Below are 24464 nucleotides of genomic sequence, written 5' to 3' on the forward strand. Positions count from 1 at the left end.
AAAGGATCTCTTAAGTCTTTGTACAAGTGTAAGATATAAAAAATAAAATATAATGTGCACTGCAATTTTTAGAAGCTGAATTTTTTACTAAGTGTATTAGTTCCTTAGTAAAATTTTGCTGAATGAATCTGCCCTAAGAGTAAATTTCTTTTCAGGGGACTAAAATGATACAAAATAATGACTTAGTGTTATAATAAAGTTTTGTCAATTTTATTAAAAGCGGATTCCAGTTCTTCACATAGTTAAGTAAGTTTCATTTTTTTTTAAAAAGCCCATTTTATTGTATTATTTCATAAGGGTAAGCTGGCTCAGTGAGACCATCACTGATAAAAATACACAAAGTTAGCACCACATGTCCATAAATGCAGTAGCCACAATGACCTTTCCAATATGTACAAACTCCCCATACTCATACACACACATATTTACAGCTAATAAATAACACTTAAAGCCAAAGCAGTATTGATATATATAGTGAAGTCTGTAGAAGCCAGAGTTCCCCAGGGCCATCCTCTGATTTGATTAACATTTTCTTAAGTTTATGCACCCTTGCTGAAAACCCAAATTCAGAAAATTGATGAATTAGCAATAAAGGGGGATGACAACAACAAATCGCACAACATTTTATTTTTAGAGAGAATCCATTCCAAGCTGGCTGGTATCAGTCACAATGTTTGTCCTACTTTTTCTAGGCAGAGCCAAATCACTCAGATGAAGGGCTGAAATTCCGGCACCTCTGGAACAACTGCTACTCTAACGTGTTCCAATACGTCTCGAGTGTTTACCTTCCAAGCCACACTGAATAATAAGCATGCGGGGCTTTATGTGTGAGTTTATGTTCAGATAACCACACATGTTCACAGTCTAAATTCCCAGCAGTAGCCTCTGAGACATTTGACTTCTTTACTAATTTATATCAATATATAGAAAAGCATTCTGGAATTATGAGATCTAGTTTATAAATAGTTGTTCATGCACTCTTGACTCGTTGTTAAAAACAACTCTCATGGCTTTTCAGGTGGCTATAGCAATTGAAGTTTCTTTTAATCATCCACAATGGTTTTAAGCACTGTTTAGGAATATATCCCAGTAACTTTTCCATTTATTTACTTAGTAAAAGTGGTCCTTGTCTAAGATGTGTTTTTGCATGATGTAAAATTTGACCTCGAACAAATATTTTCTTACTGAAACCAGGGAAGGAAGAGATGCTCAAAGTATGACTAAGGTAAACTTAAAATTGAACAGTAACTATCAGATACTAATGACTTCAAACCAATGAATATAACTTAGAAATCTGATATGGCATTATTTGCTTTCTCCATAGTTAAAATTATGTGTTGGGTGAGAATAACAGGCTCATTTTAAATGCTTACTCAGAGAAATGTAATCTTGGGACAAAGCCAGAAAAAGAGGGGAGAGGTTAAGCAATAAACTGAAAAGCCCATTAAGACTTCATTGATCTAAATTTTATATCTCCTGTAATTCATAACTTAGCTATGATGTAACCAGCTGCAGGGAGTGTTCAAAGGTTTAGTGCTTTATCAACTACATTTTCCATTCATCTTTCCAAGTCACTAGTTCCTTGTTAATGTCTGGGGTACATCTCAATGGCAAGAGGAGACCCATCTCAAAAAAGTCAGGTGTTTTAATCAGTAAGTAAATGGGTCTACTCATGCCACACAATATCATCTTTTATATTCAGACTTGGAGAAAATTTTGAGAAGGTGTCAGTCCAGAAAATGCAGAATTCCTATTAAAATATGAAGCTCTACTGAGTGTTAGGCTATAGCTAAACTCACTATGTAAGGAAGCCTTATTATTTTACTATCGGCCCAAGAAATTCTCATTTCTTTCTCAAAGGACAATATGGAGTGCCATTCAGATCTGCTATCTTTTAATGTTAGAAGACATGCTTTTTGGCCACTATACTCCTCAAATTGAATTAGCCAGTTTTTGGGTTTTGAGACCGTCTCCTAAAATAATTAGCAAGGATAGAGCTAGGATTAATACTCAAGAAAATCCATTTAACCACCCAAATCACTGGGTGCCTCTTGTAAAAGTTGCTTCATTCTTCACTGAATTCATGTGCTGCTCTTCCTTCTGTAGATTTGCCCAGTTCTGAGAAAAAGCAGAGGAAGAAGGGCAATTTATTTATCTGCTTAGTGTTTTACAACCCTCCCCCTTTCCCCACCACCTTCATGATGAAAAAGTATTCAACTGGCAGTTCAAAGCAAAGGTTGTGAGAATAAACCCAGGGGACATGTGGCTAACGGAGCAGGGGTATTGGCAGGCTCGTAGGAGTGGAAGACACTCTAATAGCGACTCAGCCATGTCCCAGTTAAGAAGGATTGATTTCAGAGGACGATCCAGATGATTTCAAAGTTTAGGAAGATTTCTTCTAAAATTTGTCAAATGAAATGCCTGTTTCTGTGTCTGTGTGCATGTGTGATATGAGACTGCTAAATAGTCTCAGAAGATGAGAGAAAGAGTGCCTTTTATTTGGTTACTTAATTTAGTTACAGAGATAACAGAGGTTGTTAGTCTGCTTTATAGGTATCTCCTGGATAAAGTTCAGATGCATACAAAGAGCTGCCTAAATATCTATTGTCTCAGTAATCCTATTATCAGATGAGGTATGTATAATTAGACTTCCTTAGATAAATGCTTGTAACTTTATAAATAAATAATATGATCAGAAGTACTTTAGAAACAAAATCCTAATTTGGGGAGCTCTGTTTTTACATTCACATGTAAGTTTGAAGTTTGGATTCTGGATGATTCTGGATGTGCTATAAATGCATGTCTAAAACCTCATGTAGAAGTCTCATTCTAGAAGGTCTCATTCTAAAAGTTAAAGCAAATGTGATATTGCCTCAGATTTGTGACAGGGAAAAAGAAAGCAATAACCCCCTGAGTAGAACATCTCCACTTAGAAAAGAATTCAGTTATTCTGCCTGGCTTAATACCAGTAACTATGCTCCATTTCAACTTTATATTGAGTGCTCTTACATTCATGTTTTAATCCAGATGGCTTCATCTTATCACTCATAATTTTAATTTTTTAATGAAAAAATATATAAACATTATATATGTTTAGAGATAGTCTGAAAGGATATAAATTAAAATGTTAATTGGAGGTTGTCCTAGGAGAAAGAGTCACAGTGATTTTGTTTTTCTTTTTGCCTGTTTTTCCTAATGTATCCATTATCCATAATTCTCCATGGGTAAATTATAAAATAGAAATTAAAAATAATAGAGATATTCCACATTGGGTGTCTAATATGCTCCCTCTGATTAGGCAATTCTTAGTCTGTACTTTGGTCTATAAATGTAACTAGGAGAAAATAAACTGAAAACAATTGCTTTTTCTATTTCCAGATGACATTGTGACCAGCCTTTCCCATCATTTCTGGTGTCACTGAAGCGAGTTGAGCTGCCCCCCTTTGCATGTGTGACCTGTTAGCACTTGGCGACTAGTAGAGGAATGAGTGGAGGAATCAAAGTGGCATAATGTGGGAATTCAGGAGGGGACAGAGAAGGTCACATGCTTGGTCTCCGCTCAGTACTGACGTTTTGGAAAGATTCAGCCGCCAGCTGCCATGTGGATTAGCATTAAAGGTCGGGAGAAAGGAGCCTGGGAACTGTTTCGAGAGGGGAAAGAGAGTCACTTCCTACATCCGAGCCTCTTCAGCCCCCCATCTGCAGGTTTTGAGCTGGATGCTCGGGAGCGCCCCTTCTGGCTCTCTGTCCTGCGTCGGCCGGTGCTTGGAGAGTCAAGGATTGGGTGGCTGCGGCTGATGCTTCACTCCCCTGGGCAAGCACTGGGAGGAGCTGCACCCACAGCCACAGTGGCGACTCCTAACGTGCGCGCTTTGCACACAAGCTTTGCAAAGGATGCGGGGATGTGGGACAGGAGAGCGTAGAAGTGAAGATGGTGCGGTAGTTCAAGAAGTAAAATAAAATCCAAAAAGCACACCTGGGGTGAAGGTCAGAGTTGGCAGGAAGCAAAAGGAGGAGTTGCTGAAAGCAATGGCCCAGGCTGCTATGTAAGCGATGGCTAAGAAAGCCCACTGGGGTGGGGTGGGGCTGCTCACTAGCCAGTGCTACAGTCCCTGCAGCTACAGGGACAGTGGGGACGACGGCGCTGCGTGAAGCAGCATCGCTCAGGAAGCAAGCTCGGGGCCCCCGGACAGCCTTGCTCACCAGCCAGACTTTTTACTCAGGGACTTGTCGTGGCATTTCACAAACACCGCCGACGACTTTCCTTTCTTTAGATGAGACACCTTCTGCCTGGAGCAGAAGATCACCCTGTGGAAGAAAGTGGATATGAATAAGCCATACGGAGCAACAAAAACAGCTGTTCAAACAGTGGTCAGGGCTGTTTACATCCTATATGATCATTATGATGAATCATTTTGACATTTCCAATTATTAACTGTATACACTCAGGCCATCTGGTCAGCAATTCATCTGAATCAGAGAGTTATTTGGGGGCCTAACCACTGTTTGGCAATAAAGGTAGTTACAGATCTAGACAGGCATAGAGACAGCCGAGAGCAGCCTTAAAATCACAACACTTTCGGCAAGAGGTGACACAAGACCAGCTGTACCTCCTCTTTGTGTCTGCATTAGGGAATTTGCAAGCCAGACTTCAACTGGCCTTGCTGGAGAGACAAATGCTGCATGGCCTCTCTACTCACAACCTTTCTCTTTCTTCTATTCCCATTCCTCCCTTCTCTCTCTCTCTCTCTTTCCTTTTTTGGTTATAAAAGAAAATGACAGAGAAAGAGAAAAGTATACTTCAATCCTAATTTAAAAAGTCATCTTTATTATCAGAAATGGCATACTATAGTTTGCAAAATCCCCGTACATTTAGCCTAAATGATTTAAATCCTATGGGACTCTACATGCAGTGCATTTAATAGATTTACGTGGGGAGGACTGGGGAGACAGGACGGGATGATCCTGGAGTCTCATCCCTCTGGAAGGGGTTGGTTTGTATCTTTGAATGTCAAAGTAACATCTCCAGGTTCTTTCCGTAACTGTTTTGTGCTTGTAAGAAACAGCTCTCAGTGAGAAGCGGGGTCTCCGACTCCTAATTCAGCTCTCACTCAATAACTGTGACCAATTCAGGGCTGGTGTTTTTTTTTTTCATGAAATACAGAACTCCTCTTACTTCTCTAGAATGAAAATAAAAGAACAACCCTCACCCCCAAAGTTACAGTTTTAGAGACAACACTTCTTAAGGTTTCATCTGAATGCTGAAGGCTCCAGAAATACTACCCCAAGATAATAATATGAAAGTGAGTCTAAACTGAATGGGAAAACATAAATTTCATTACTTTTTTTGAGTCTCTCCTGCCTTCACTCTGATCTTCTCGATGGCAAAGCTGGGGCTGCCCCACCAGTCTGACCAGCTGAAGTACGAATCAGTCTTCCACTTGAGTTTGAGCATTAGCAGCTCCCCAATATCCACCTCCGTGTAAATTAGAAATGAGTATGTCTTATTTGTGGAAACTTCAGGCCTGAATAAAAAATCAACATATTTGGTTAGTTCTGAAAATCAGGCTTTTTTTCCCCTTTTCCTTCCTTCCAGATGTAAATAGCCTTATTGTTTGGGGGATATTTAAAAAATGCAAAAAAAAAAAAAAGTCCAACAAAATACTCAGGCTGAATGCCAATGGCATTTAGTGCCTTTTAAAAGATCTACACCCTTTACTCTATTCCAACTTTGAGCCTAACAATATGGACTATTTAATACAATTCTTCGGAGAAAAAAAACCCATAGGTCATTCAGAGACATAATTTTTATTTTCATATATTCCATTTCGATTTGTATTTTGTGAACATGCTTACTTTGTTAGTCAGAGTGCATATACAATTCTCCACCCTTCCATTGTTCACTTCATACTTTACCTTCCACTTTTTGCCATCTTTTATCTGGTATTCTACGATTATAGTTTTTAGAGGCTAGATTGATTTTATTGACTTGTTAAGCCACAATTCACTTAACCATTGCCTCAACATCAGGCACTTGCTTTGTTTCTAATTTGTGCTGTTTTATGTACTACTGTAATGAACATCTTTTGACATACAACTCTTAAAAATATTTCTGCTGCGTATTTATTTTTCTAGAGGTCCTACTCTTCTTCTGTTGCTCAGATCAATGGCTATGGCAGGGGGGCAATGCCATGATAAACCCACGGGCTAGGAGCAATGTCATATGGCTACTCACAGGGTGAAAGGGATGTTCTCACTTTCGGCCACAGTGCCATACAGAGAGATCTCGAAGTCCTGGTCAGTCTGTGTATCACTCTCAGTCCCAGAAAAATGTATCTTTACTTGGTAATGGAAGACTAGATGGGGAAAATTGGAACAAGAGATCATCAGTCTTTATGGAAATGCCACAAGCCTCCAAATAAGCAGGCAATTCAGAATTACCAACCGTATCTCCCTAGTGATTGAACAGGTGCTCATGTATGATTCTCAGGGCCACTTGGAAAGATTTCTTCGTGTCTGTACAGTGTTCACTACTAGAAAATTTAGACCTTGAATTCTATTCCCTTCCAGAAAAGTGTGGTTGTAGTGGATAGGAAAAATCCAGGTGTGTTTGAATTGCCAAGCAGTCCTAGAAAACAGTCATCTTTGATGGGGTGCTAGGGAGAGCAAATTAAGAGGACACAACACCCGTGGTGCCTTCTCCACGACCTCCACCCTTCCTTGGCCTTCTTGTCCCTTAGCATCTGCACCAAGTATATCTGGTATTTGTTACTGTGTCACTGTCTGTGACCACATTTCTCCATGTTTCATGGGTATGTCTGTCTCCCAACTCAGGGTGTAAGCTCCTTGAGGTCAGAGGATCATGGTCACTGTCTTGATTGCCTCCCAGTCTAGCACAGAGCAACTATACTGCAGGCTCACAATAAAGTTCATTTCACTGAATGATCGTTGAGGCCATAAGGGCTGCCAGTTCCTAGTGCATTCTGTGTTAGGGGGGGCTTCTGGGAGCAACTCCTCCCTGCTCTCCCCCTCTCTACCAAAACCTAGAGTAGAAGGGGTGGGGACGAGGTTAAGGGGGCAGGAAAGGCAGCAGGCTGAGGCACAGTTACTAACAGGTGCAGAGAAATAGAGTTTGGAATTAAATGGAGATCTGTCAGGCATCCCCACAGACCAGGGCAGGAGAAGCTAAGAGCACCGCAGTGCCCCCCAGAACACCAGTGGCATGCTGGGTGGCATTGAGAAGGAAGGCTGGTGATGTGTGAGCCCTGCCTGGGCCCCCAGAAGGTTGCCATTTCCCCTCAGCCTCACGTGCCCATCCTTGTTCTGAAGAGTCAGGGAAACTAAGGCTACCCCCATTGCTTAAAAGGTTTCCTTGAATTCTAGGTGCTTCAGATGTCTGGGCCACCACATGTACCTCTGTACATGTGGTACAACATCTTACAAATACTTTCCCCTATAAGAGGTATTTTACCCCAGGAAATTGTCTTTAATATCATCCCTTCCCTCAGACTTCCACCTGACTCCATGTAAGCCAGCCTTTCTGATATTAGTCCCTCTCACCAGGTTTAGATGATTTAGGCTTATCTGCTTCAATGCCTATAGAGCTTACTCTAAATAAGCTTCCAAGTTTGACATTCAACTGTGAACAAATTTATGATAAAATCAAAATTTTAGAAGGTTTGGTATATTCTCCTTTCCTGTGAATAGTATTATTTTAAAATATATGTGCTTCTTACTGTCATTTAAAGCAAACTTCAGGAATTGGTAAACCTTTCTTGTAAAGGGCCAAAGAGTATATACGTTAGGCTTTGTGGGCCATAAAGGCTCTGTCCCAACTACTCAAAAGCAGTTGTCTCTTAGTCAATACAGAGACAAATGAGTGTGCTGTATCCTAAAAAAACTTAATTTTCAAAAGGAGGTGATGAGCTTGGTTTGGCCCATGGACCATAGTTTGCTGACCCTGGATGGTTAGTTTCAAATTAGCTCTGAGCCTGGTGCTAGTGGGCTGGCTCATGCTGATGGTCACAGTTACAGAGGAGGGTGGGAGCAGGGTGGCTGTATCGGGTAGTGAGAGCCGTGCACTGGGCCTTGCTGGCAGTGGACATTGGGAGTTTCAGTAAAGTGGGTCAGTGCAACCCCCTCTCCACCAGCAGGAACACTAGTGAGGGCTCAGGGTTAAGTAACATCATTTCATTATCTCTGTTGCAATGGACAGAACCCATATGTGTAATGTAATAAGGGTAATAAAAAAAAGCAGGACCAAATAGATTTTCTGGAGTTGCAGCATTTCCAGCCTACCTTTGTAGGGCATCTGAGAACGTGTCTTCAGGTACATCTTGCTGCTTCTTTTGGCTCTGACCTTATTGATCTCGTAGCCCAAGTTGTTACACCGGTTCTTTCTGCAACTCAGGCAGAGCCCTTTCTCGAAGGCTTCCTTTGAATTGCACCGGTAGGCCTTGCTTGGGTTTTCTTCATTCAACAGAGAGTCAATGAAGAGGTGAATGGAACGTTCGTGGGAGCACTTCACCAGCTGGTCCACATCTGGGGGAAAAGAGTGGGAAATTTTGCTCTGTGAAAGTCCACAGTGAGTTGCATGTCTAAAGGACTTTAGGTGTGGTTTTAAAATAAAACCACCTCAGACTGCAGCCCTATGATTCCTTGACTGTAGGTCCTATTTAAGGAGGTATTTTTGGTGGCTAGATCTCACCTACTGCCAAGAATATCAAAGTTGCAAGTTTACAGAGAATGTTTTACTTTTCTGCTGTCTTATATTTGTATGTTTATGAAGTTATAATAAAAGACATCCAAGTTAGAAGTTGATTTCCCCCAGTTTACCTTGTCCTTCTCTTATACTGAAAGCATATACTACTTCTATATGCTCCTAAAACATTCTTCCAGAAACCACATCATAAAAGGCAGAGTCGTTAAGTGAATAGTATCTTACTATAGATGCTATGTAGGATTGACAGTTGTGTCATTACTAATGACTTTTTACATGAAAAGAATGATAGAAATAATCATCAATGTCATGAGTTATTACTGTGAGCTTAATACCATAAGCTTTTATAACTGTTGAAAATGAAAACATTATGCTATAAGTTTTATAACACAAAAGACCTGAACTATTGACTACAGGTTGGTTCACAAACTATGACAAGATGCCTTAAAACAAATCACAAATTTAACACAAACTAACATAATTATTAAAGTAACTATTAAATGAATATTAAATTGTATTTTCTTCTTATAACTTTGGGACATGTATTGTTAGAGAATGGTGTTTTGTTTCTGATTTGTCAAAAAGGCTGACCAAAGAAATCTGGACTAATTAACATGTCCTTTACTTTCAGTAAAATTCAAAATACTCTACTTTCCTTTATCACTGCAAGTGCAATACTCAGTGTGTAGTCTATGATACAATACATAAAATATAGAATGTCTTTTTGTCTAACCATAGGAAGTATTAAGGTTCTAAAGTGATCATGCTGAATATGATCACTTCTTCAGAAACTATATATCATGGCTAAATGTATATATTAAAACCACATCCTTATGGAGAATGAGTAGGACACTGAGTCAATAAGAGTTATGAACAAAACTTATGTTTAATTAACTACTAAATCAAATCACCTCCAAGGCCTCTCTCTGCAATCACTCGAATAGCTTCCCCAATGTTACATCCTGGTTGAAAAGTGCCTCCATTAGGATAAATGTCAACGTGCCCTACTGGTTTCTGGATCCCAATACTTCGGCCAGGTGATCCTCTGGTGAACGTGTGTAAGACATCTACAAAATCCGCATCGTCAGGAGAAAGACGACTGGGAGCTTCTGCATACTCAAAGTTAGGTCCAGCTGGATCTAAGCCTTAATAGGGAAGAAAAAAGGCCTCTCATGTTACTAATTCCCATTAGTTTTGGGTCCCTAAGAATCCCCTTCATGGTCTATTTCTCATCATTTGACTGTTGCTGGCAGCCACATCGATTCTCATGAGCTCTTATTCTATAGTGACTGAATCGTTACGTTACTGAGAATCATAAGAGCAGGCTTAGCTCCTTCTAAAATGGAATTTTAGCCTCTTAAGCTAGCCATTCAATGCCAATTTTCACTCAGGATGACTTGATTTCCCTTTGTAAATGATTCCTGAACCTGGGGAGAATGCCTTTAAACAGGGGTGTGATCTTTCTCCCTTTCAGCATGTGCCAGACCATCTACCACTGGCCCTGGTGACTGTCTTCTCTTTTCCAAGTGGAGTCTAGTGCTGGTCCTTTTTCATTTTTCCCAGGACTGATATGAGAGGTGACATATGTGCCACACAGCACCAAAGCACGGAGCAGAGGGGAGAGGGAAATGGGCTTCTCAGAGACATTGTTGGGCTCCTGTGTATGACTCTGCTCCATTTCTCTTCTGCTGCCAGTAGTGGCAAGTCCGTGAGAGCAAGGGACTATATTCCACCCTCTTTACTCTAGCAAAAGAGCCCTCCCATGAGATGATGAAGAGGCTGAGCAGACCCAGAAGGACACTGGGCATTTGGCAAACACTCTGATTCTCTTGAAGAATGACAGGCACCTCGACTCTCCTGTGATAAAGACAAATGGTACTGCTTTCTTACCAGTAATTCTATTGACTTTCTTATTGGTCAGACTTCCTGCGATGCCAGCAGCATGGGCCCCAAGGCTGTATCCCAAGAGATGGACATTGTCCAGAGGGTAGTTAAATTCCTCCTTTGGAAGAGAAAAAGAAAAAGAAAAAGGGGTTCTTATTTGATCTGCAAAAGATCAAAGCTAAAATAGAGTATAAGTACTGTTTTCAAAATATAAGCAATATTGACAACTAATTCTATTTGTTTAAATTTTGTGGTATAGATAAGAGAAACACATGTTCTAGTGTTAAGAATGCTTTCTTCCCTTAACATGTTTAAATTGGAATGTGTTCCCATACATCTGAAACTAATATGTATGGGAATCTGAATTGCCATACACTTGAAAATATATCTACACATGGATATGTATATGTGTATGTATACATTTACATAAGATATATGCATGTGTATCTACATGTAGATGCACACACGCCTTTCCCTTCACCCTGAAATAACACACTTTTGTCTGTCGGCTCACTTAGCTCTTGGTCTCAGCAGACCTATTCACTATGAAAACAGATCAGAGTGCAGAGCAGCGCAGGCCTCAGCCTTGGCTCTGTGATTTTATGATTCTTATCCTAATGCTCTTTGGGATAAAAAATTATGCCTACGCTCATTCTGAAAATTTGAATTGCCCCAGAAAATATCCCTATTTAAGTGAAGAAGAGCAAAGACCAGCTACCTGTCCAGCTCTAGCCAAGAAAACTGCTTGGGACAGACAAGGCTACTTGCCAAGCCTTACCGCCATCCAGTTGATGAACCTGGCCACATCCTTTCCCACCAACTTGGTGTACCCGGCGGACACTGGGTAATGCTGCTGGGCCCGCGACAGCCAGTCCACCACGATGACGTTGGAGTCTGGTTCTCTCTTGTAGAGGGCGGCCACGAGCTTTGGCACCCAACTCTCATACATTCCAGTCACCTGAAGAGGATGACACAAACTTTCTCAAAACGTCCACCTATGACTTGTTATAGATATGCCAGCCCAATGCACCTACATTAAATGGAAAAACCAAACCCATAAGAAAGCCCATTGGCTCATAGAGAAAAATCGAACCATGCAAAAGAATGTTCAGAGACTTGTTCCTGCCCCTTCTGAGGCAAACTGGAGTAAGGCCGTGAATGGGGGTGCTGAGCTCAGGAATACAAACTGGGGCTCACTGCATTGTCCATTTCAAAAGCACATTTTGTGACTCAGTAAAACTCCAGTAATTTATAGTATGAAAAGTAAGATCAATATGAATAAGTGAAACTTTTTTTTATTATTAAAAATTTTAGTTTAATTATGTTCAATTAGACAAATAAAGCTTTCCCAACAGAGTTATTTTTGGGGGTGTGAATGAACTCTTTTCCTTTAAAAGAGTCACTTAGATATAACATTTGATATGCTAATGAAACACAAAGTTTTAAACATACGAATCTATCCTAACAGAAGATAACTGTGTTTAGCAACCTCTGTCTTAACACAGAAGAAAATGATCAGCTTCAACTCAAACATTTTCACAATTCTCTTAAATTCTTAACTAGCAGAGTAGAAATTAATGAGTTTTAATAGTCACATTCCCCAAATTAGTAGATTGGTCCTGCTTGGAGATAGGCAGAATACTAATTATAATTATTTGCATCTTGTTAATAAAGGCCCCAAAATGCAAAGTCAAAAGAACTATGGGTCCTCAAATTAACTCTATTCATGTACAATTTTAGTATATGCTTTTAGAGAAGAGGCATTGGACACCTTGGCAAAGATACACATTTTAAAAAACTGCAGATAGTACAATTCCACACCAAACTGCCAACATGCTATAAGCTTATACATAGCAACAACCTGATTTAAATCACCAAATCTACCCACCCCTAAAACGACCTGAGAGCAGATCTTATTGTAGTTACAGTAAAGGTTACTGAACTATGTACTCAATGGACAAAGAAGATTCTAAAGTCAATGTTTAAGGCAGCTTTTGAGAGATCTGTGAAATCTATATTCTCCTTAGAGATCAGAAAAATATGAGTCTTGAACACCAAAAGACGTCACTTGGAACTTTGATCTTATATGGAGGGCTCTTTCAGATTTATTCTTCTGCTTTGTATAGTCTAAAACTATCAAGGCAGGTGCTCTCATTCCACTCCTGCCACTAAAAAAAAAAAACACAATTTTTCATCATATTGCTGTGCTCTGTGGTTGGAGAAAACAAGCCAGAGACTCAGGAGATCTTGGTTTCCACCCCAGCTCTTCCACTAACTACTTTTATGACCACAAGCACTGTTTCAACCTTATAGGCCATCCACAGAACAAAGTGGTCAGATTCAGATGGCCCTGAAGTTACCCTCCATCTCATAAATGTCCTCCTGGTCTCATAAATGGTTCTTGATCTACTTGCAGGGATAAATGCCAGCTCTACAGCTCTTCCAAGCATGAAGAGAAATCAAAGATGAAAAGGTACAAAGGTGATGTTATCCCACTAGGAACTTCCTTAAACCTTCTGTGAGCATGTCTCAGTGAGGCTACTTTGAGTCTGGGTACAACCAGGTTCTTTGAGGGCACCAGCTGGATCAAAACCCCGAGGAATTGCTCCTGCCCCTACCCTTCTCCTGTCTTGGAGGTTGGGGGCTGGCCATCCTTTGCAGCTGCCATTCAGGAGAGGATGATGTCATTTCTCCAGAAGGCAATGTTAATCACTGCTCCTTTCAGCCAGGACTGAGGACCTACAGCGCAGTGAGAACTGTGTACTTAACATGGGTCTGTAAAACCCAGCAGGTGGCAAGCCTCCCAGACAGCTGTATCTACCCTGCCATCTGGGATGCACCTTGTACACACTGCACGCTCCCTATGCACACTGCAGGCTAAGTATTCTTTTGGGTTTCTCACAACAAGCTGCAGAACCCCCACATTCCCTTAGTTCTATGTCCTTGAGTCACTGAGTAGTTCACCTCAGATAATGCAGGAAAATCTTATTTGATTTAAGCCCCTGTTATAAGTTTGTCTGTACAATCAATGTTTCCAAATTAGGCAATCTGTCAAAGGGCAAGTAACCCAATTTGCTCCTACCATAGTGACTGATACTTTTTTTTTCCAATTCAACATGAAATACTACTGTAAGTAATCCCCAGCAAAGGGAAGGAAAATCTAAGAATCTACCTTCTTCAACTCTGAAAAGGTATTATTTACTAGCTTTTTCTTCGGAGATTCCTCAAATCAGTACTAGTTTTTAAGACCTTCGATTCTCAGACATGCAGCTGAACTGAGGCCCCCCTCAACACCCACACCAGGTGGGCCAACTGAACCAGCCAGGGAGCTCACTGGGATGAGCGGAAATCAGTTATCCAGCAACGCTGGATTCGTTATTGCACAGGTCAACCAGCTCTATCCAGTGAAACTCAGTCCCATGGCCAGTAGCCCAGGCACTGGAGTTGTCAGGGCACATGACGTGAAGGTTGCCGTGAGCTTAGAGGACAGAGGGTCAGATGATAGAAACTAGCCACTATCTACTTAGGACACTGGGTGAGTTTTGTCATCTTAGAATGAGAAGAAAGCATGTTTCTAAAAAAGTTCCTAAAGTATAAAATTCTCTCAGAGATAAGATTGAGATGCCTGAGGTATTCAATTTATTCTCCTTGTATAAAGGCTTACTAACCCTCAAATTTTTTGAAGAGCATTAAAAGCCCAGTTCCATATACAAACAAAATATCTCTGAAATCACCAAAGATTACTTTTTTCTGGTTTAAACCTCTGAAAATACAAACAGACTTATGTTAGGAATTTGAATATGTGGTTCTTTCATAAGGTATGTCATTTACTATGTTAACTTTAGTAAACAGATGTATTATATTAAAATAAATATCTCTGAATTGTGTTGGTAGTTGCCTTCATAAAGGTTATAGCAATTGTCCTATCCTGTCAATAACGAAGACTCTTAAGTTATGTAGGAAAAGAAATCAGGACTAGAAGCATGTCAGATTTGAGCTAATTCATATCATTAGAATTTAGTATCTTTTACTATCTTCACAAGCTCCTTAACCGTTTCATTTTATATAAGTCAATGAAATCTGCCCACTAGGGATTGCAAATATTAAAATCCAACTAAAGTAGTTAAATAAGAACTGTACCATGTAAAGTGACTGTCTGGCATATTTAGAGATAACTACTTTACTCATATTCTTTAAAAATAAATTTAACCATAGTTTTCACCTTTTCTAATCATCTCACATGACAGTGCCCTGGCTAGTCCTCTTTCATCTCTAGAGAAGTTCCCTAAAGTTTACAGCTGGAGAATATTGGAAGTGGAGGGCCATTTAGCACAACTTCTCCCTCTTACACACTAGAAAGCTGAGGCCCAGAGGTGAGACGTGGCTTGAGTCACATTGCAGAGTTGGAAAAGGGCAAAGCCAGAATGGGAACTGACCACCACTCTCACAGGTTGTCTTCCTTAAGGACCTTCGGCAGCCATGCGCTGTAGCAGTCAGCATCATACCAGGTCTCCACCGATTCTCCAGAAGGACAACCTGCATTCTGCTCTGTAGTTGAGCAAAGCCTTACAGGAATGGCTGGTTTGAGGGCACCAGTTGGGTAGCAAGATGGCAAATGCAGCAAAATGAAGTTTGGCCTGTGGGGAGGAAGTGCTCACGAACCTGTGGCTTTAGATTCCACAATCCCTACCCTAAACCAGAACTTCCTTCCCTCAAGACTAAAGCAAAGCCATCAAAAAGCAAGCAGAAGTACAGGGTGTGCAGAGCCGTCACTGAGTTCCCAGCAACTTGGACAAGCCGGGCAAGATGCCCATCTGCCCCAATCAGCTCCCTCCCGAAGAGCCGCCCTTACCGTCCAGCCATGGATCACCACGAAGGTTTTGCTGCTGTGGTTGAAGTGGCAGGTGGCCACCGACTCTGTCACTCCAGGAATGAGGTGGCAAGTGTCCTCAGCTATGTCTTCAGGGGTCCTTAGGGCAAATTTACTTTCAATATCTACAAAATCTCTTCCTTCTGTAATTTCTGAAAAGGCAACATTGGGCAGTAGGTTAAGTGGAGGGTTGCTTGGTTCATTTGCTGGAATGATATGTTTTAGGTTCACAAGCAACCACCACCCATGCTATTTTTGTTTCTAAAGGTTTTGTTTGTTTGTTTGTTTTTAATGAAAAAGTAACTCAGAGTTAAGCAGCATTGATCACTCCTGTGTCTCCCATCCTCTCCAGCTCTCCTGAGGGCAGGGTGTGTGTGGGAGGGGCAGGGATGGTGCCGGGAGGGTGATACAATCTCAAGTGAGTGCACAGCCAGTGTGGAGTTCCTTGGTTAATTCCATCTTCTCTCAAGACAGAACTGGCCAAGGTTATGCGGCTAACAGTGAGAGGCAGAACCAGGACCTGAACCCAGGTCCTTTGGCTCCAATTAAAAACTCATTCTCCCAGAGAAAAATAGCTCATGGTTTGTATATCACTTCCCCTTCTTTAAATCTCTGAATACTTCAAAGGAATAGTTTCCTGAAATATTACACGATGAGGCTCATTTGAGGGAAGGTAGTTTCCTCTTTGCTAGCAAAGTTTTTTAAAATCAGCAATAAGGAAATTTGGAAGCATAAGGAAGTTTTTGCATGCAGTTGTTTCCCCCGCCCATGGGAAGATACATCAGTTTAAGATGTTTTTTAAAACTTCATTTAGTGAGTTTTTCAGAAATACCTGTGCTATATATGAGCCACAGTTAATTCTTTTCCCAAATATTTATTTCCAACTTAATGTTTTTACAACCTTTCCTATAAAGTTGTAGCTTAAAAAACTATAGCAGAACTGGCTTGGGAAAGAATACACTTTAGTTATTCATAGTTAGTCCCAAAGTGAGCAAGGAGAGAAAGAGACCTTCAGCCTATCTTTTGACTCTCTGGACAATAAATCTAAATATTGTTGAATCTTCACAGGCTTTCAAGACAGTACATATAACATCATAGTGAACATTTGAAGTAAATTGGTTTGCAGATAAACTCAGACTCTTTTACATAAGCACAGTAAAAAAGGGAAGTTATATTAGAGACAATTTCTTGTCAAGTGAAAGTCAAAGCAATCTATCCATTGACTCTAAAAAAATATAATAACTTGTAGATTTTTAGATTTTCCTATTTAAAGCTTCTGGAAGATAAATAAAAATGATGTTGCTTAGAAATACTTCTAATTTCTGAATCTAAATTTACTCTCTTTTCATAACTCAAAAGTTGAAAATCTGTAATTTCAAATACCACTACAAAAGATAGGCAAAAATTAAAATGAATCATAGTACAATGAAAGTACAGGCATTCAAGTCAAGCTTGCCATATAATTATCTAAGGACTGGCCAATAATTTCCTTTTTAATTATTTTCTAAAATTCCTTACGCAATATTTTGGTTGCTTGTTAAGTTACTCATTATATGCAGCAATTTGGTAGTACACCCACATAAATCTGTAGCACCTAAACATTCTAAGATTATTTATTCAAATAAGAGACTGTGGTGAACTATTTATATTTAAAGCTCTTATTTTTTATTTCCATAGGTAAAACTGCACTAGAAATCCATTCATCCATCAAGAATATGCTCTGCCTCCCATTTGAAGATGCAGTCTTTCTTTTCTTTCCTAACCCAGAAAGCACTTTAGTGGTTTTATTATTTATCTTATAGTGGAAAACTATTGTAGATTTTTAATCCTATTCTGCTTTCAATGTCCAAGAAGTTCTTTTATTATTAGAAAGTGCTTCAGAAAATTTAAAACTACATTGGCTCTGCCCTGTCCTGTATCTCTTCACATCAAACAACTCATGCCTCCTCTCTAACAGTTTCATTCTAGCATGTTTGATAAGCAATCTTTTTAAGACAGAAATAATCTCAGTTACCTGTCAGATAGATCTCACTCACCACCTATTTGCCAAACTGATGTTTAAGACTATTGCTTTGCACAACTGCAGAGGACACCAATCCCTTTTAGTCTATATTTTTCCTAGAATTATGCAACACAGTGGCCCTGTTTTTGTTGCTGGTGGTTTTGAAATGACTACGAATATTCTTTGAAATTATTAAGGCAGTCTTTGTATATTTCCACGAAAAAAAAAAGTGTGTTCAGTCCATAGATCCTGTATCAGATTATCTGCGTGGCTCAATGAGAGCTCCAATTTTGCACGGCCGACATGTTTTGTTTGGTACATTGTGTGTGAAAAAAAATAATAGGAAATTCATACATTCTCACACAAATTTGTATTTGGAGACTTTTATTTCATTTCTCAAGGAAATTATTTTTCATTTTAAGTTACAGAAAGCATAATGAAAACTTCAACAGGAAGATAGCACTGCTCTATATGCTATGTGATGTTTTCAATTATTTGTCAGTTCTACATATGTACTCTTAAGTGTTACTGGCACTTTCCTAGATATTAATGGCTCTGTACTTAACCTTCGAAGAGGATAAGGACCTTTTACCAGGCCCCCTGAGTAAGTAAAGCCACCTTAGAATAGTGAGAACTAAAGGTGCACAGGTGCATTTCTCGTTGATGGCCTCCATCCTGAATTTGGCTTATCGGATCAGCCGTACCATAGCAGTCTGGCCCCATCAGACATGTCCTTTGTAAACACTAAAGGGAGATTGAGGGGTATCAGGCAAATTACAAGTTAATGCATTCCTTGACTATGTAGTCTTTACCCCTAAATTCCTAAATAGATAGTTAAAAGCCTAAACAAAGACAAGAATTTATCTTAGTGGGGATAATAACTCACAAAGATAAAATTAGGCTGAGAAGTTAAAGCACTTTAAAGGTAAATTTATAGAGGTTCCATTCTTATTACTATATAGGGAAGATTGAACATTCCAGGAAAGATACCCTAAAGGCTGTTCAGTTACAGATGGAAAAGATTAACATTTTTATGAAGACTTAAAGTACAAGAGCTCAATTATAATACAGTTCTTTTTGAAGTTTCTACTTCCTCTTTCTTTCTCTCTCTCTCACACACATACTCTCCGAAAAGACCTCATCAGTAATTCATCTCCTTTCTGAAAATGATGGTCATAGTTATGGACTTAGTCAGCTTCTGTAGAATGCCAAAAAACAAGGTGGATTGGTAAAAATAAAAAATAAAAAAAAGTTTGGTGAGGGAATAAAATCATTGTCATTATCTGTCACAACTGATTGCTCTTTGCAGATACTCTAATGCAGACAATGCTCTTGACTTACCTAACAAGCAGATTTACTTTTCATTTTTATAGAAAAAAAGTTTGTAAAAATAGAGGCAGTAACTATATAACTCATTTTATTCTCCTCGAATAAAGCATGATAGGAAGGCTAAGCTAAAAATATGCTGCCTGAAAGTAAAAGTCTTCCATCCTAACTATTCCCCAGTGCCTGACAACTACCTTTCAATACAGCTATTAATCAATCACTCCCTTGCTGAGCTCTGCTGCATTCAAAAGTAGTATGTGCTATTTTGCTATCCTCACCCGTCATGTTTAAGTCAGATGTTAGCCTGGAAACCAACTATGGCCAGTCAAATAGAAGTGCAGCTTCCAAGCACTGGCCCATATACTCAACTCCTGGCTGTCAAATTTCCTAATGAGGTCATGCAGAGATGTGTCCCTGCGGTGGTTCCAAGAAAAGAGCCTGAAGCAGTGCCTCTTGTCCCTGTATTTTTCTTAGAAAGAAATAGAGAATAACTAAGTAGTCAGAACCCAGAGGAGGTGCTGCTTGCCATTCTTTCACACATTTCCCTCTGAAATTCTTACACCCCCAGGTGAATTCATACATAGGAGAAATGGGAGAGAAAGTTGCTGTGATGGGGTGTGGAATTGAAGGGAAGGATGAGAGAAATTAATTTCAAGTCTACTTAAAAATATTCCTCGCTGAATGTATTCATAGCCAGGGAAAGCATGTGTAGGTTAAAATACAATTTAAATCATTAATCACTTAAGTGTGCTAATCACTTAAGTGTGCTTTTAAGCCAAAGAGTAAGAATTAGAGGGAAGAGAGAAGAAGGAAGAGAACTCTGGGTCTGATCCAAACTCCTCAATTTCCAGTTGAGGGAGTTAAACCCAGAGAAGTTTAGGGCCGTGAACCTGTAAGGGAGCCTAGCAAACACTTCACATCTTTTGTGTTTGTTTTGTGGTAAAAGTTAACATCATGCTGAGTGTACTTCCTGAAGTAAGAATTTGGGTGTGTTCCTACCATATTCTTAGACACTCTCGAGGGGATCATGTCATCACATAATGTTTAAGACTTTTTAACTGATTATCCAGTGTTCTCAAACTGAAATGTCAAGATACTTTTTTTTATCGAATTCAGCTTTGATGTACTCTACGTTTTTGAAAAACCTAGCAAAAAGGTTCTCTGCAACTCAATGCGGAAATAAACCGACTTTCCGTTGCAAAGTCACGAACAACTCTAACTTGAACCAGAGCGGACATGCGGCCTGAAAGCAATCCAAACTATGCAGTCCTAACTGCAATTCCATCCCTGATGAGAAAAGAAAGTGTCGTCTCCTTTTGTCACTTGCTTCTTCTGCTGCCTTTTCAGTTGCTTTTGCATGTTAGCTGAACCGAGGTTCAATTTGTGCAGGCTGCCTCTATTACGGGCAGGTCTCCGGTGGACGCTGTCGTCCTGCAGCAAAGACGTGAGCCTTTCCCTGACCGTCTTAACCCCCGGCGACCGGAGGCCAGGGCAAACCTGCCAACCCCAAGTTCCCCGCCCCAGACTGCGGGGCGCTGCGCCACGTTTTCCGGACGGCGCCCACCCTGCACGGTCTGTTCTGGGGACTAAGAAAAGCCGAGTGCAGAAGCTGGAGAGCTGCCCAGCCCCGAGCGCGCGCAGGACGCTGCGTCCCCAGGACTCCGGTTCACTGGCCCCCGCCCCCACCCCCACCCGCACCCCCACCGGGAGCCCGAGTGTCCCGTGCTTCTGCACGCGGCCCGCCCCGGCTGGCCTCTCGGAAAACGGGTCACTTTTGCCCGCGCTCCCACAGGCGGGGGCCGAGCCGCGGCCGCGGCCAAGCCAGGGTCACCTTGGCCCGCGTGCCTTTCATTCCGGGGCCCCCGAGCGGGGAGGTTACTGCAGGGCACCGCCAGCCGGGCCCTTCCTCCCGCCTCCCTCGCCCCGCCCCTCCCTGCCCGCGCCCCTGCCCCGCGGAGTCCGGGCTCCCGGCAGCGCGGTCCCAGCAAGAGGCGAGCGGCCCGCGCCGAAACCGGGAGGGAGTGAAGGCGGGCAGCGGGAACTGCCCCGGCGGGGCCGCGGCGGAAACCCACCGGGTGACCCTTCTCGGGCCTGCGCGGGGGCGAGGAGAGACCCCGGCGCACACACACGACCCCTTCCGACGGCCTCTTCGCATCTTCGCGACAGGGGACAGTGACCACCGAGCTGAGCTCTGCAGGTGGAGGGGAGTCTGCGCGGAAAACTTACTGTCGGCGGCGGCCACCCCTTGGCGGGGGGCGGTCAGACTCTGGAAGCACAAGCCCAGCACCACCAGCAGCAGCGCTTTGCTCTCCATCTCAGGGCTCGGCCCTCCGCAGGGGCTACGGGGCAGCGCGGGGGCGCGGACGGGCGGGTGGGCTGCGCGGCCCGGCAGCGGCAGGCTGGAGCCGCGGTCCCGCGCGGGGCAAGGCTCCCGTCAAAGGGGTGGTTGGGGCCGCGGCAAGTGGCAGGTTTCGGAGGAAGAGGAGGAGGAGGAATCGAGTCTGACGCCGATTCCACTCCACAGCTGCTTATGTGACTGGAAATATGCAAATAAACCTCATCACCTATTGGCTATAAAATCATAAGTTGGGGGGAGGGCCCTAAATTCACTTCCAAATATTTGAGCAAACTGTAATGAAGTTCAACCCTGCCAGCGAGAAGAGGGGGAAAGGGCAGAAGGGAAATTTTGCTTTTTTCTGTACCGTTCCTATTCGCTTTTCCTAAGGGGTCTGGCTTTCCAGGGTCCCCTGACCAAGTAACAGCTACAGTTCTCGTGGATTTATGTTAAATACTCTGCAGTCACCCGTTTTCCAAGGAGGGAAAGTTGCACTGTTTAAACTACACTTGGTCAACACTTAAACCCACTCCTCTTTTGATGGAGCCTATTTGTAAGTTGCAGTATTTTTTTTCCACCAATGTCTCCTGGACAATGTCAATTTAGGGACCTGTGGTCACACAGCGTTGCACACCTTGTGTTTGCACAGTGTGGTAAGACTAGCATAGTTAAAATGGATTAGCTTGTGCGGTGGAAAAAAAGCCCTCTTGCTCTCTAGTCTCTCATTTTTGCCTCATGCAAATTATACCCAATCCTCCAACTCATCAAAGGATGAAAGGATATTGTTTTTATCCTCAGAGACAAAAAATATTGAGATCAAATAATCTAAGACTATATTGTTAGGCTGGGAAAGAAGTCAGTCACCAAGACACATACTGTATGATTCCATTTATATAAAATATCCACACTCAGGTAAATCCTAGAGACAGAAAGTAGGTTAACAGTTGCTTGGAGCTGAGGAATAGGGGAGGGGAGAGAATGAAGAAGTTTTGGGCAGAGGATGATGTAAATATTCTGAAAGTACGTTATCATGATGGTGTACAACTGGGTAAACATTCAACATTGACTCATACACTTTAAATGGGTGAACTTTATGGTACGTAAGTTGTATCTTAATAAAGCAATTTTAAAAGGTGTAATGAGGTATGCAGGTAAAATAATAAGAATAATGTTGAAATCACATTGGATATTGTAATTTTTATCCAAAATGCTCAGAATACTTTCAAATATCTTTTTAAATGTAAAGGATTTGCATTAGCTGGGAAGGACAATTAACTCGATATTCTCTACTTTACATCTGAGAAACAGGCTCATAAATCAAAACCTCCAATTCACTGTCTGTATTGGATTATTTCTCTGAATATCTTTAATGCTTTCTTTTACTCATCCCTCCCTCCATCTCTGTCTCTCTCTCTTTATCTCACAAAATCTACATTTGTATCTAAGAAGAATGAAAAGGCCATGATTTAAACTGGACTTACATTTTAAGTTTTTCTCAAAAGTGAAATACACCTGAAAATACCTAAATATTTCAAAGTTTGTTGTTCTGTAGAATAGAGTTGTATCTTTATGTAGATGCATTAAATGCCACAACACACTATTTTGTTTTGCATTGCTATTATTAAACAACATACTGTGTGCATTCTTCCTACCCTACAAAGCATGTAGAGGAATTTTGAAACCTGCCAGGAATTAAACCCCTCACAAGAACCTTAGAAGTGGCAGAACAGACCAAGCAGGGAATGGATAACTATGATGTTATGTTCTCCCAAAATTATATAGTAAATCCTAACTGAAAAAAATAATTGACATAAGATGAGTACAATTGCATTGCATGTGCTCGAGGTATGGATAGCTATAAACAGAAGTGCGAAATTGCCTGATATCCTATATAGAACACTCAGGCAGTTTATTTTCCACATACATCTCATTTGCTAAGACAACAAAATCAATCTGCCCTGTCTGTGATTTTCAGAGAAGTGCAAGGTTTTATGTAGTTGTCAAAGGGAAGGCTGATGCTTATAATGTATATTTAAAATGATTTTCCAGGTTAACAGATAAAATCAAAGCACTCAAGAGAGGAATTCTTTTTTTCATTTTTGTTTTTAAATAATATGAAACCTGTTTTGTGGTGTCCTGTCCTGTTATGCTGCATGCCCGTTAGGGCTACAGAGATTTCCAGGAAGAAAGAACTCATAGCTGCTCAGCCTGGTAGATAAAGAGACAGGTTGGCTCCGATCCCCGGACAGGCGGTGGGCAGGTGGGTGTGGCGGCAACGAGCTCTCCTGATTGGCTGCTCTCCGACCGCTCAGGTGTCTGCGTCGTCTGGCAGAGATTCACAGGATCTCCGAGTACAAATTGCATGTGCCTTAGCTAAACGCCTCTTCCAAACTTCAGTAAGGTTAGTTAATCCCTGATAGCCTGAGGCTTTTTTTCCATAGGTAACATTTCCTTTGTTAACTTACTTAAAAAAGGTTCAGGTTAAAAGAAGCCAAGCTTTCTATGAACGTTTAACAAACCGATACTCTGATAGCGGGACACTTGCTCTTGGTAGAAGTTTAAAATGACGAAAATAAAAATTTAAATGAGTATGCTTAAAAAGTAGATCAGAAACCCCAGAATTCCACAGGTAGGGAAGTTCTACCAATCTATCGATTGATTTGCCATCTATCTGCCTGTCATTTAAACTGAAGTTCAGCTGTTTGCACACAGTAGGTACTTTTCATCCCTTTCTTCATTGAATCATTATAAAAACACCTCAAACTGAATAATATTCCCATTGTACAGATGAGAGAAGGTGAAACTCGAGGAAGATTAAATAATGGTAACCACAAATCATGAAGTATATATATTTTTTTGATGATCCCAAGACAGAAGGAAAATGTATTTGATTTGTTATATTTTAATCTTGTAATTACCAAATGGAAAAGGCTGGGAAGCAGATTTGCACATGAATAGTTTAGGACAAATTTTATTTTGTGGCTTTTTTGCTAAATTAAAGGATGATGAAATGTCTAAGTGGGCTCTAAAGGGACATCAGTACTGGGACAGGTCTTCATCACACACACACACAAAATGTAGAATAAAAAAGCATAGCTAATACAAATAAAATTTACAGATACAAAATCATAAATATAAAAAGTACTTAAAATTGATTGACTTTTAATGAGAGAAAAGATGTTTACTAAAAAATTGCCTTACAAGATTTTCTCATTGCTGCCCACCTATGTCCCAGCATTAAACTGACACAGTTTAAAGGGAGGAGCAGGAGTTGCATCCTAATAGAGCTGGCAATGTGCCAGTGAGTGTGAGGCTGAGCTGGGGCACA

General features: G+C 40.9%; 1 protein-coding gene across 1 annotated transcript; it reads right to left on the minus strand.

Moving 5' to 3' along the window:
• Nucleotides 1-610: 610 nt before the first annotated feature.
• On the minus strand, nt 611-21330 carry LPL (lipoprotein lipase). Its single transcript, XM_036888941.2, has 10 exons — nt 21028-21330; nt 15456-15625; nt 11382-11561; nt 10610-10721; nt 9631-9864; nt 8299-8541; nt 6236-6356; nt 5343-5525; nt 4204-4308; nt 611-2118 (listed from the first exon to the last, which is right to left on the minus strand). Coding segments are annotated over exons 1-10 (1437 nt in total). The 5' UTR covers nt 21116-21330; the 3' UTR covers nt 611-2117.
• Nucleotides 21331-24464: the final 3134 nt, after the last annotated feature.

The sequence above is a fragment of the Manis pentadactyla genome, chromosome 1 (assembly GCF_030020395.1).
Source record: "Manis pentadactyla isolate mManPen7 chromosome 1, mManPen7.hap1, whole genome shotgun sequence".
Taxonomy (NCBI): Eukaryota; Metazoa; Chordata; class Mammalia; order Pholidota; family Manidae; genus Manis; species Manis pentadactyla.

What these genes read in the sequence shown, in the direction of transcription:
- LPL (XM_036888941.2), bottom strand. Translation starts at nt 21,115, where the DNA reads ATGGAGAGCAAAGCGCTGCTGCTGGTGGTGCTGGGCTTGTGCTTCCAG. An exon ending in GGTTCATCAACTGGATGGCG is followed by an intron (nt 10,722 to 11,381) that starts GTAAGGCTTGGC and finishes TCTCTTCCAAAG; the next exon opens with GAGGAATTTAACTACCCTCT. An exon ending in GAGAACATCCCTTTCACCCT is followed by an intron (nt 5,526 to 6,235) that starts GTGAGTAGCCAT and finishes TTTTTTATTCAG; the next exon opens with GCCTGAAGTTTCCACAAATA.